Source organism: Colossoma macropomum, unplaced genomic scaffold (assembly GCF_904425465.1).
Source record: "Colossoma macropomum unplaced genomic scaffold, Colossoma_macropomum, whole genome shotgun sequence".
Taxonomy (NCBI): domain Eukaryota; kingdom Metazoa; phylum Chordata; class Actinopteri; order Characiformes; family Serrasalmidae; genus Colossoma; species Colossoma macropomum.
In genome coordinates, this window is record NW_023494810.1 from 9,444,635 (window position 1) to 9,458,917 (window position 14,283).

At 39.1% G+C, this 14,283-nt stretch overlaps 1 protein-coding gene across 6 annotated transcripts in view; it reads left to right on the top strand.

The window, feature by feature from the left end:
* pcbp4 (poly(rC) binding protein 4) overlaps nucleotides 1–14,283 on the top strand; it is a 106,814-nt gene that overhangs the window by 82,588 nt on the left and 9,943 nt on the right. For 4 of the 6 annotated variants that reach the window (XM_036559314.1, XM_036559318.1, XM_036559315.1 and 1 more), the window contains 4 exons: nucleotides 1,609–1,680; nucleotides 9,029–9,070; nucleotides 10,180–10,258; nucleotides 12,822–12,877. In XM_036559314.1, coding sequence (XP_036415207.1) covers nucleotides 1,609–1,680; nucleotides 9,029–9,070; nucleotides 10,180–10,258; nucleotides 12,822–12,877 — 249 coding nt within the window. The remainder of the gene's footprint in view (nucleotides 1–1,608; nucleotides 1,681–9,028; nucleotides 9,071–10,179; nucleotides 10,259–12,821; nucleotides 12,878–14,283) is intronic. The other 2 variants (XM_036559317.1, XM_036559320.1) reach the window with 1 other exon arrangement.

The following is a 14,283-nucleotide window of genomic DNA, read 5'->3' on the forward strand; positions in this document are numbered from 1 at the left end:
AGGCTTATTATTCAGTAACTACAGGGACTTCAACGCAAACTGGCTGAGCTATTCTTAGGTTATAGAAGTGTGTAATAAAACGTTGGGCCCACTAACAGGACCTGACCATTTAAGAGGTTAATTAATATTAGTTTCCAAACTTGTGGTACTGCATATCACTGTTTTTTAATCCTAGTCCTGAAGTTTTCAGTAATTTAATATTTTTCCTGTTCTGTTACATTAAGTGCCATTCAGGGATCACTTGTCGAATAGAAATATTTAATTTTTGTGTGTCATTATGTAATTAATCTCCATAATTGTCACTCTTTGGTAGTTCAGGTTTTTGTTAGCTCTTGATATCAAAATATAAAGAATATACATTTTTCAATACAGAATATAAATTGAATGTGAACGCAATTCATCATGTAGTTATCATTATTTATGTAACAACATGAATACACTTAAATTGTACACTAGAACAACAGTAATAATTCTAGACTTTTAAGGTTAATCTGTATTCAGTAGTGAAGAAAATGTCAGGCAAGTTGTAAAACGTAGGAGAATTTGAACAAAATTCATGAATATGGAGCACTGTAGATTAGAAATAGCGATAATATTGATGTTTTCTTTCTGCAAACCTCTAATTCAGCCTATTTAAGCTGTTTTTCACAGCAGCCATAAAATGCAACCTCAGCCTGTTTGAGGGCCCTCAGTTCAGCCTTGGATTTTAATATTTTTAATCCAATTAGAATTTAAAAAAACATTTAATTAGATTTTGAAGCATTTTATTTGATTATATTAATACGAATATCTTTCAAGTCGATTTCTATTCTGCCAGCATGACCACAAGGAAGCCTGCAGAAAGGGTTTAAACTGTACAAGCACAAGCATAAATCATCGTGAGGCACTCTACTTGGAAAAGAGCTCACAGTATACTATACTGTAAGACATTTAATGTTGGACTGATCATTATCATTATGTACTTGACCAGTGGGTGTGTACCTCTGACGTATACCGTACTGCTGCGGCATCTTGAAAGCCACTAATTTAGCATTCTAACGTTAACCGACTTAGATATTTAGGTGGTTCCTGACTGTTGACTCATCCTGTTTGTACGCATTGTCTCAAATAACCGTTTTACTCGCTGAATTATCTAACCATCTCCACTCAATAACTCACCCTCTAGACTAAAGTGGAATGACTCTAATGTTTATTCATCCTGGCATGGCTATTCATTACCAGCACGCCTATGCATGAAGCAACAGTAACATTAAGATCAATCAGGCTCATGAATATTCATCATCATTAAAACCGCTTTCGAGCTGTTCTCTGGCAGGAAAAAAGAGAGGCAGCGAGTTTGAACGCATGCAGCTGTGATAAGGCCTAACTTTGATATGTCGCCCTATCATGACAAGCGAGAGATTAACGTCTATCAGAGAAAATTAATGTTCGGGGTCTTTCCTGTCGGGGGGGGCCTGTTTTAGTACGGACATGCTGGCATTCATGGCACATTTGTCAAAGTGATAACAACAACAGGCTAGCATTGATGATGATAATACCGGTTACATCAGTGATATGCAAATGAAAGCCTCAGTATGTGTTTTTGTGTCCCCATTTTGCCTTCTTAAGGTTTTCGAAGCTTCTGAGTTTGGGTCTCACCCTCTTTTCTCAGTGGCTCAAGGAGCTCTGGATCTGCAACAAGTGAGTATCATGATAACAGAAATATCATAAAGGGACTACGCTTGGACCCGACCGATAAATTGCATAATTCTGGAGGAGAGATTTGCTTGAGGAAGCTTTGGCATCAGCAAAAAACTCAAACACACTTTGAAAAAAGAGACAGTTTGGCAGTTACTACACTATAAATGTTGATATCTAAGCCAGTCAAAACATCTTAAACCTGGCCAACATATCTAATATTTCTGATTATTAGAACGGTTGGGATATTATTTAACCCATTTTTGTACATTTTTACTTGTTTTATCTAATTTGACGTGTTCTGAGAAATAATAGACAATTTTGTTCTTTTCCAGATTATTTGAAACAAGTAACATTTGCCAATAAAACAAAACACTTTCAAAATGACTTGAAGGAGAATGCCACCTACTTTTCAGAATTTCTTTATATTTCAGCAGTAGAGTCATTCAGAGTGGTTTGATGTGAAATGGTTAATTGTAGACAAAGTTACTATCTCAGATTTCTTTACAGTGGTGGTGATAGGAACTAGGGTCATGATGTCCACAACACAGATGCAGCCATTTTTTTTACCATCCAAAACCACCAGTGAAGTTTTATAATCGATGTCGATGTTTATAAAATGGTGCTAAATCTGATGCCTTACCCTGCATGTACCTCTCCACCATGAATTGATTTTAAAAAGTACATTTTGAACCAAAATATTTTCTTAAAAGTATTGTAAAACAATGCATCAGGCTTCAGGCAGTGTATTATTCATAACCATTTCATGTAAAAACTTTCTGTGAGGGAGCTGTAGGAGCGTTAAACTCTTCGGACGTCTTGTTCCCATCACCACCACTGTGAACAAATGTCTGTTTCTGGAAGTTTCTCTAGAACAGTGCATCTCACATCAAACCACTCTGTATGACTTTGCTTACATCTTAACCATTTTATTATGGATTTTGGAAATTTTGGAAAATCAGTGGACTTTCCCCCAATACATGTATAGAAATAGGTTAAATAACATCATACTATTCATACTTATAATTATTAAAATATTAGATATGTTGACTTGCTTTCACTTGCTTAGACATTATTTTGTTTAGTGTAGATACATTTATTTCTGAATTAGAGAATTAACTGGTGAACATGAACACAAAAAGCCATTATAGTTAACCCAAAAATGTCAAATGCACCAAAACCCTTAGACTTTGGATAACATGGCACAAACAGAACAGCTGAAAGAATAAGATTCATTATTTTTAATTTACAAAAAGGAACAAAAGTGATAAGAATGCTGGGAAGCTCCACCCTCGACTCTGCAATATTTCCTTTGGAGTTTCTGCTGATTATTTGAGTTAAAGAAATTTGTAAATTGAGAACTCAGTCAGTGAAGCACTGCTTAACTTAGACTAAACCATATATTGTTATACTCTTTGTAATTTTTGACTATAAAAAAATTATATCAGCTAATATCAGTTAATAGGAATTTTTAGCTGATTAAAACCACTGTGATGTTCTCCTATCGGTTGGGCCCTAAAGCACATTTTCTGCTGCATCTTTATTTTCTAACACAGCTGCCTCTGAATACGGAGGCGAACCTTCATTCTCCTGTTATGCTTCTTGCCGCATGTTGCAACCAGACTATCTCTTGAGCCAGAGAGAAACTCTGCACAGAAAACCTTTTGTTTGCAGACTGGCATTTTGCTTTGAGTTAGCGCATGGCTTTTTCACCCCTCCTGTTCCTGGCTGCTCTGTTTATTAGTGCTGTGCGTGTTCCTAATTTAATTAAAGTCCTTGAGAATGATGTGTTTTATAGCCGGTATTTCAGGCTGCTTTCAGTATCTTTTCCCCTGTGGGAAAACATATTGAGTTATTTCACATTCATTTCGGTGTCTCTTTAGAACTTGTTGCATTTTCATATGTGCTTTGATTTTTGATTTTTTTTTGTGAAAGATTAAAATGGGTCATGCTCTGTTTTTTAACTACTGCTCCAAGTTCTGACATTTGTGTTCTCATATATAATGCATAAAAAGTTAGAAGACAAGCGTGTGGTGTGAAATATCATATAATAGACTATTATATGATATTTGTTTGTGAGCTTAGAAGTGTTTGCTTGGTCTGTATCTGTGTGGGCATTTTGCTGACCAGAACATATGCTGTAAAGACTGTGGAATCTTTTTAATAAAAAACAAATTATGGAGGCCATAATGTACCACTACAGGGTAAAACACCCCCCTGTACAGCATTCTTGGGAGCATTTAGGCTGTAGAGTTAGCTAGAAAACAGTTGGTAATCTAAACTAAGTAGTAGTAATAATAATAATAGTAATAATAGCTGAAGCGGCTGGCCTGGGAAGGCTTGGGAAGCCTGTAGCCTAGTCCAGCAGGCCTCGTAGCTGCAGTGAACTAAAAGTCTCTTTCTGCAGGCCCCCTAGTGGCCATTCCACTGGAATAATGGAAATTGCCTTGAATAGTTTTAACTAATATAACATTAAAATATTTTATCTTCTACAATCTGATTTACAAGGACACTGTTGGCTCTCTGTGTGTGAAATGTGACTCTGTTGGGCTGCTAGTGAGCAATGAGGGGTGAAAGGGGACCCCTGCTGTAAAATCAACGCACATCTCTCCACAAAGACTGCCGTGTCGAGATGAAACAGACCGTAGCTTTCTTGGTATGAAATAATAATTCTCAAAATCCAGTTCACTTCCTTTTTTAAATCAAATATTTTCATCAAAATATATATTTATATATTCATATATTCAATCAGTCTTATTGATGAAAGCGCCTAGTTCAACTGAGGGATCTCCAGAATAGTCTGCTGCTGTAAAAAGGAAGTTAACTTTACTATTAAAGACGATTTAAATGATATGAAATAACCTTCCAGATGAGGTAGAGGTTGTGCTTAGTAGCCCATATTCATTAAGCATTTCACAAGAATTCTGATAAATGTGGGCCATTGTTCAACGCTCTGGAATCATGGGACTGTACATGTGAGTGTGAACCGGACTGCTGGGGCTAATGGAGGGGGTATTATAGGCCTGGTTAGTGATAAAATCAGCCATTCCTCAGTTAGCAGCTTAGCACGCGGGAGAAACCTGGGGGGCACAGAACATCAAGGTCCGATAAAGTGTGCTTGTATGAGTGTTTGTATGTGTACTTGGCCCTTGCGCTCACTGATACTAGTGATGCTCTTATCTGACTACAGCTAAAACAGGGGAGGCATCTGACCCGCACAGACAAACACACTCACTCACACATACTGACGGACGCGGGGACATGACACGAGGTGGGCCGAAGCTTTTGGCAGCCTCCGAAATGAGTTCAGATAAGTGCTGCCTGGCAAGAACCTGGGGACTGTCAGCATCGCAGCGGCTCTCGCTAATGAAGGCACCGCATGAGTGCATTGAGTGTGTGTATGTGTGAGAGAGAGAGTGGGGGGGATTACGCTGTGTTAAGTGCCTCGGTAAGGCGATTAATGCTTTTACACATTATTTACGAGGGTGCCGTGCTTAGACAGCAAGAGAAGAAAAAGGAAGAGAGAGAAATAACGGCAGTAAATAAATGAAGTCATTTAAATGGAGTACCCCCTTCCTTTCTACTCCCTAACCTACTTTGACTGAGACAGGTAGTGATAAACAGAGGAAAATAATATGCTAATAAAAGGAAATCAAAGACGTTTCCGGTTAGTTAGACTGAAATTAGATTGCTGTATGGCACATAATATGCAAATCAGCTCATATACAAACACTAATCATGTGTGTGGCTTCTTTATTTCTGTAATTGTATTCAAAATATAGAAGGTTGCCACCTCCATATCACAATGTTGCATGTCGTTATCCATTTCCAGACACTGACTTTACATCAATGTTTACAAGAAGAAGGCCATTTAGAATGATTAGCCTCCTGTATTAGTCATTATGGTCATGAAACGTGCATTTCACTGTAATGTATTGTAGTGAGACAGGGAAAAACAGTGAAGATTAAAGTAACTACAGCTATATTTTAACTAGCTCGAGCCTTTAAATACTACTGAATTAAACTCAGAGGAGAAACTCACGACAAGAGCTGAACTGAAGAAGCAGCAAACGTCTGTTAAGTCATGCCAGTGGACGTTTTCCCCCGTATGGATAACAACTTGGGAGGTGCTGTCGTAGTGTTGGGAGGGGTTTTGGTTTACGAATGTGGCTTGAAGAGACAAATGCATTTACACTTTGCTAAAATGTGTCTCCGTGAGGCCAATGTGAGGCCACCTCCTCAAGCAGTTTGAGTGAGATTTAAATCTGTTTTAAAAGGGTCTTGGGTGCATTTACACCTGCATTATAATGTGGATACCTTAAATACGTGCAGATTTACTAAAAGAGGCACAAAAAATGTAGTCAAAATGTTTTTTATCCTCTGATTCTGGTTTAAATTCACTCCTGAGGTTGAAACAATGACGTATTTTCTTGAGATTTTGACTTAGTAGGCCAAAATTATTACTCTTTGGGAAAGTGTGCGATTATTTTGACATAAGAAGTCATTTTTTCAGGATGTAAAATTATTTTAACATAATGTCTAAAAAATGAGACAATAAGTAATTTATTTGACTTTTTTCTGCAACGCTTGTTTGGTGGTTTGAGCTAAACTTCAGTTTCGTGCATTTAGAATTCACGTAATATTGTAAAACACCTGTTCAACAATACCTGAGAGCTTCCTGCTCAGTTGGGAACTGTATGATTGAGTGCTTCCTTTTAGCTTTGTGCACGGCATCAATCAAAGTCTGTGATGTTTCTGTAACAGAAGCCACAGCGTGAAGTAAAGTAGTGAGTAGCTAGTGATTTAGCAATTTCAGAGCCAAAAGAGTTTAACAATAGTTTGTAAAAGATCATCATTTAAACAAAACCTGCTGTTTTGACACTTTGCTAAGTGTGAAATACACCCACAGTTTTAGGATTTGGTGCAGTTTTTTATTCATGTGTTTTGTGCTTTGAGAGGGAAACTCTTATAAATGAATATGCAATAAGGCTAAAGCACAAAAGAGCAGCTCCGCCCCTTTGGTCTTATTACAGACACTAAAGAGCCATTACCCCTTTTTTAGCAAATCAAGACCACTTTACCACCAAAACAAGGTTTGTGGTGGTAAATATTCGTAAATCTGCATCATAATTCTGATCTATAAGATGGATGAAATGACCAGGTCTAATATCCAGATATTTAATCACGCTCAATCCTAGAACATACAGAACCGAAAAAAGAACCAGAGAACAAAGGAGGAGACGTTTGGGATGAAAAGAAGGAGATATGAAGGGTCTGGGATGGTAGCCCCCCCACACACACACACAAGCTTCTCTCAGCCTCCCATGGGTGTCTGAGCCCCCCCACACCCCCCCCCCAGAGGGAACATGCTCAATTCATATTGGAAAAAAAAAGCCTCTTCTTCTGACTTTCTCCTTAAAATCTGTGACCAGTTGTTCTCATTAATTGAAGCAGTGAGGAGAGCAAACCGGGCTTCCTGCACAATGTGGCTTGTAATCTGTGCATCAATCTGTGCTCGTTCTCTTATTTTCTTGCTCATTCTCTCCAGCTCTCTTTCCCCTTTCTATCTTTCCTACTGTCTCCCTCTGTCTCTTTTTTCTTTATCCTGCTCTCCTTCCCACTCTCTCTCCATCTCTTTTCCTTACTCTCTTTCTCTCTCTGTCTCTTTTTTCTCACTCTTTCTCTCTCTCTCTCTCTCTGCAGTGTGTTTAAACTTTTAAACAGGCTTATACAAGAGCGCCTCTGGGAATAGCACGTAGTGCTCCCTTTAGCCGTTGCGTCTGCTCGCTGAGCTCCGTATTCTCTTTGATGCTGAGGCCCCGAACTCAAAAGTTCTTCGATACGAAAGTGAGCCTCATGAGAGCCTGCAGTGGCGTCTGTAAAGCTCCAAAGCGGGCGCAGCCAACACAGGTTGACTCCACAAAACCTGTTCCAGTTTCTTTATGAGGTCTGTGTTCCACAGTTGTGGGCAAAGATTGACTAACAGAAACTGGACTCCAGGATCTCAAAGGCTCCATTTGTGTTACACCTTATTACTCCACTGAGATTTTATGCTCAGATTTAATCTGTCCACTTTGGCGGTTCACGTTTGGGTTTGTAAATGATGGGTTGGTAGTGTGAACACATCTCTGCCCTGAATGGCTCCGAAGCTCAGCTGAAGCTGCTTTGAATTCCAATCTGGCTGCACTCTTTGGTTTTGGTTACATTTCTCAGACATGTACAGGACTGTGCAAAAGTCTGAGACCACCCTTCAGTTATTGAATTTCAAGTCAAAATTAAGTACAAGATTCATTTTCAGAAGATATTTCTGAGATTAGATAGGAGATAATCCACTTGCATTAGGAAGGGGACGGTCAAAGAAAAATGAGTAAAAAAATTCCAGGAGGTTCCAAAACTGCAGTTCAATAACTTATTTAAATAGAAAATGGGACTCCTAACAACCACCTGAAAGACCTGGTAGACACCAAAACTGCCCCATCAGATAAACAGCACCTAAAGCTTTCATCTTTGAGAGAGAGGAGAAAATCAAGCTGCTTTAGATCTGAAAACATCCACAGATATTTCTGTCCATCCTTCCACTGTGAGAAGACAACTCATTGCTATGAGTCTGAAAGGATGTGTAGCTCATAAGAAGCCCTCGCTGAGAAAAGATATCAAGCAAATAAGCTGCTGGTGTTCTCAGTTCACAGAACTGGCCCGTAAGCCCAGACTGAACTTTGGAAGTGAGGAAAAAAATTGCAGATTTCTTTCAAGAACTGAAAGCAAGTCTCCTGAAAAGATATGGCATCGTTTGATGCCCTGTGTTTAAAATAAAGGGGTCGCTAAAACATAAATAAAGCATAGTTTGGCTTTTTAATATAAAAGGTAAATAAAAATAGAAAACAAAATAACTGAGAATCAAAAAAAATGTGTGGAATGGTTAATGTGTTTCTTCGCTGGAAGGACTCAATTAAGGCAAAGAGTGGACACAATAAACACTGAAAAAAGAAAAAAAAACAAACATATATGTAGTTGTTGAAAGTTATGTGCAAATTTATGTTAAAAATATGCCGTTAATCCTGACACTGAAAAATGATTAAATTGCACTTAATGGCCATTTTTGATGGAAATGAAAAAAAGAAAAATAGTCTCTGACTTTTGCATAGTGTTGATCTAATCTAATCTATTAACATTACATCCTGATTAGAATAGATCAGATGTGTTCACAAAGCTCTGAGAATCAGATCTGTGTCACATATTTGTGCCACTTCAACGCTGTGAAGTAAACACAGCCTAAGACATTCAAATCAGCACACATGCACTGTAACATACTCCAAAAAACATGTCCTCTCTGTCATTTTCTGTTTTTCAGGCATACACTGTACAGAACCAATATGGCATTCCACATTCAGAGGTAAGGCCTGTGAAGATTAATTGCTCATCCTTGCTCCAAACAACAGATCAGTTTACAGTGAGACATGACTCAGCTGTTCTGATCTACATTCTAAACGAGCACCATTGCAAATCTATTTTTCTTCATACTGTGTTTAGAAACAATATGCTGTTAAGCTATGGTTCATATCCAGTCTACAGGATTTATAGTACCTGTCAAAGGTTTGGACACATCTGACTTAATAGATGGTTTTTCATAATCTTAAAGACATTTTGATCTAAAGGCTTATGCCTAAGTGCTCAAAATTTATTTTTAAGACAAATATGCAGTCGTATGCAAAAGTTTGGGCGGCCCTGATCAAATGACACATTTTGTTGCTTTTCTAAGTGAAAATAAGTGAACACATCCTCTACTGGGAACACATTACTGCACATTTTAATGCAACGTTACTGTTTATTTTGCTGAATTTAACATACTGGGGAAAAATAAAACATAACATGTGGCCTGGGCAAAAGTTATGGCACATTTTATGTTTTGTTATTTTTGTCTGATATGTTAAACATATTAATATGTTAATATATTCAGTAAAAATGTAAATGATGCACTAATATTTGCAGAAAAATCCCATATTTCAAAGTGTGTTCCCTGTAGAAGATGTGTATTCATTTTCACTCAGACATTGAACAAAACATGTAATTTGACTTTTGCATACAGCTGTAAGTAATGAAGTTGATGTCTGTGTATGTGTTCACTTCCAAAGCAAAAATCTGAAATTTGAAATCCCCCTACAAGTAGTTTTCAGCAGCCAAGGCCTCAGCAGGTGTGGATCTTCTTCCGTCCTGCTGGAAAAGCATCCCAGGTGGCTCTTCATGTAGCTGCTTGAGAGAATGCCAAGCGGCATCAAAGCAAAGGGCGGCTATATTTCAGAAGCATCTAAAATACACCACTTATGTTGTAACTGCATCATTCAGTATGTGTTTTCTAGTATTGATGTCTTCAGTATTATTGTAAACTGTAATAAAAATACAAACGTAATAAATAAAAAAAGTGGATGTGTTCAAACTTTTGACTGGTACAGTAGCAGTCATGCATTCATTCAATCATGCATTCATTCTCTTTCTCTCTCTCAGCTGGCCAAGCTGCACCAGTTGTCCATGCAACAGGGTCTTGCACCAATTGCCCAGCCAGCAGCTACCCCTGTCCTGCCTGGTATGTCTGCCCAGCTTGCTGCCTTTGGCATAGAGTCACATAAGACAGAAAAATCTTAAAGTGGAATTCTTCTTATTTTTATACATGCATTTCTGCATAAAGTCATTCAGAGTGAATTGATGTGAAATGGTGCATTAGAGAAACGTACCAACTCAGGTTTCTTCTAGTGGTGGTGAGAGGAACCAGGCGTCGCAACATCTACAATACAAATTATCCAAAACCACTGAGGTTTTAAATTTAACACTGTTAGTGGTAAAATAGTGGTAAATCTGAAACAGTATGTTTTTAGTGGACTCTTATACCTAACAGTGGCCTGCCTGTACCTCTACATTATGAATGGATGTTAAAAACACATTTTAGGCCAAAATCTTACTTCAAAACTATTCTAAAACTATGTCTCACACACCAGGCATAGTATGTAATAACTTGCTGCTGAGAGAGCTTTTAGAGATATTAAACACCTTAGACATCTGGTTCCTGTCACCACCACAATTCTGAGTCTGTAATGTTTCTTAAGACTGGAACCTTTAACATCAAACCACTCTGAATGACTGTTTACATTTTAACCATTTAATTATGCAGAAATGTTGGAAAAAATGGTGGAATTTCCCTTTGTCTGTTTGCCAGATTGTGCTTAAATGCCTGCGCTTCTTCTTTGTGATGCCTCTGAGGTTCTTTATTCGGCATAAAGCCTAAACAGGCAATGGTTAAGAGTAAGTGTCACAATCCTATCCCTGTGAAGTTTACTGGAACAGAACTCTGTTACTTTCTAATGGTGAGAAATCTAATGGAACAATGTTATGGGTGCTGGTACCATCAGAGTACATCTCAGGGTAAAGCACTTGGGTGCATAAATGTAGATGAAATGGACCTCTCAACAGTGTCTGTGCCAGCCTAGCTAATGCACCTGCACTCCACGGAGCATATGGTACGCGTAGATTAGACCCAGGAAAAATAGGTCCAGCCCTAGCAGGGATTTCACAGTAAGCACCAGAGGCTTTTCAAGACCAATTTCCAGCCAAGCCAAAGGATGGGATCTTCTCACCCTCCCAAGACTCGCAGATATGGGATATTACCCCACTCCTACATCATTCCAAGACATCTCTCGCCACGACTAGTGATCCCTTGTATTTGTTTAGAAACAAGCTCTTCCAAGCAGGCTCTTTCATAGTCAACCGATTGGTAAGCATTATGGTAAATAAGCACTTTGGCTTAGAGAAGAGGAGAAAAGGAAAAGGGGGGGAAGCCTCTGAGCAATTTCTGTGCGTCAAAAAATGAGCGCAATAGCAGCCTCTTCCTGCCGCCAAAGCTAGGGGAGCATATCCCTCTTATGATATGGCCGGGGAATTCGATTATGTTGGAGGTAAAAAGCTCATCTGTCAAGGCAGTGTTTCAGTCTATTAAAAAGGGCTCCTGACGGGCAAGCAGGGAGCACAGGCTCAGGCCTTGGGCCTAGACAGGAAGTGCAGCAGATATCGTTAAACGGCAAGTGATAGCATCCAGGAGGCTGGAGAAGATAGCAAGCGTACATCACGGTAAGGACTAACACTATCAGTACTGGACAGAGCTGCTGAAAGATACCAAACTCTAGAGAAGTCTTTCATTAAGTGTAAAACTAACTCAGTGATGCAACTGTGGATGGACCTCAGTCCTAGCTCTAGGCTTGTGAGATTGCATACAATGTGCCATCGCCTGGACGTGGCCCCTGGCCATTGCCTGAAGTATGCATAACAAGATCTCGATAAGCCCGAGGCATTTGGAAACAAGTGCTGTGGACTGATGAAGTAAAGTGAATGTCTCTGGCCATAATCACCAAAATGAAAATAGAAAAAAAAGAGCAGCATTTGATGAAAAGAACACCTTGGACAAAAAAGTGAAGCTGAAAAGAGGGTGGCTTCTACAAAAGGACAATGATCCAAAACACACAAGAATCCACCATGAGCTACTTTAAGAAAAGTTTTTGCAATGGTCCTCAAAATCCCCTGACTTCACATGACTGAAGATCTGTGGGTAGATCTTAAACATGCTGTACATGAAAGAGTAGGGTGTCCAAATTTTTGCACATGCCACAATGATTAATTTACGTTAAATCAGAAAAATATTTTTTTTAATTGTTTGCTTTAGATGTTCTTTTTTACTTCAAAGATCAACAATGCATGTAATTGAGGCAGGGCACCCAGAGTTTATCTGCAATAAATAACATTTTTCTTATGATTAAAACTATAGTTTCCAAGCTTTTGAGCAGCAGTGTATATATTAACACAATGCAAAACAATTCCTCATAAACCCCTCCAAACCTCTTCAAATGATCTGCCGCAGCCAGTGGCAAACACTTCTGTCAAACATTCAGACAGAAACTAAAAGGACTGGCATCCATCAAGTTCCATCAGGGGATTTCAAAGCTCCAAAATATCGTGCCCCATGTCTAGACTGAGGAGGGAACATTTAGCATGAGGGAAAGAGAGGGTATAATTTTGGGATGCATAATGCAGTTGCGATTGTTTGCAGCTTTTGCAGAATATCTCTCGGGCTTCATTAACTCAGTAACCCTCCTCTCTCTCAGCAGGCATGGACTCCAATTCCCAGACGGCATCGCAGGAGCTCCTCATTCCAAATGACGTAAGAGCCCCGCTCTAAAACCCTTTTTTTCCCTATTTTCATGCTTTTATGCCTTTGAAACTGCAGTCTCATGGTGTTAAGCTAGATTTTTATTTACTTATAATGTAGAGTCTGAGCTGGAGATGTAGTCTGAGTGAATGTAGTCCAACATGAAACATCTGTTCAAGTAGCTTTGTGTTGTAATTTGGTTTTGCAGGATTTGTGACAGATATCTGGCATATTACGTGAACAGCACATAAATAGATGAGAATTATAAGTAGGACACAACACAAACAAAGGCGATGCCAATTCCTATAGGCACAAAATCTTCTGTGTGGAAGTAAATTTAATATATTAACAACAATGGTCCTTCGGTATACACCTGTGGGCTTGTCGTTGAAGAGGATTTGTGAGCGTTCATAATATTACTGAGAGCACAACACAGCCCTGGTAGGCCTCAGAGCACATTCTTCTTCGAGCTTTCCATATTTCCTTGCGTATAACCTAGATTCATCAAAGCGTCAACACAAACAGCCATCCATCCATCCATCCATCCGTCGATCTGTGCCTGTCCCACTGCCTGGCTCCCCCCGAGGAGCGTCAGAAGGTTCGGGTTCAGTCCTGTCATGGTGGCTGACGTACTTCGAGCTCCTCTGCTGTCAAAACAGAGCGGTAAATAAAGCAACCTCAGAGCCTTTCATCGAAGCCCCCATCTCACAATACAGCAGCCCGCCACTCTGGAGGATAGCTCAGCGTGCCTGTCATGCCTGCAGACTGGGGCTCCCCCCTGCCCTTATGTCTCTCTGAGATCACTGGATTAATCTACTGGCACTGGGCCCAGCCAAAGGCTCTGACCACACTTGTTGGGCCCATGATCTGCAATGGTGGATTGCATGCTTTGTTTTTTTTAAGGGCGCTGTTCTTGGACAGTGCGAACAATGCTTCGGGGGTATTGGGTTTTTATTAGTTGCGATGCATAATAGAAGAGTTGTTTTGAATAGTTGAGACAAGTGAACAAGAGCATCACTCTTCTGGAGTTTTTTGTGTGTGTAACCTAGATTCTCTTTTTTTTTTAAACAACCGACAAGACAACACTGACTTCCAGTAAAACGCTGAAATACAATAAATATTCTACAAACAGCATTAGGAATATTAACCGTACAATAAGGCCCAGTTGCATTCAATAGAAAAAATGTATGGCATACCCTTTTAAGCAATCATGAATTCATGAAACAGGAATGATTCCCTAAAAAGGATATGCCACAATTAATAATTTGAATGTGGTAGGATTGCCTGACAGACTGTTTACATGCATATAAATAGAAACAATAGAAATCTTTACTAAAGAAGAAACATAAGCACATTACGGTACTCTGAGGCTGTGCTTGACTCATCAGTCTTAAATATTCATGACTTTGAGGCAAGAT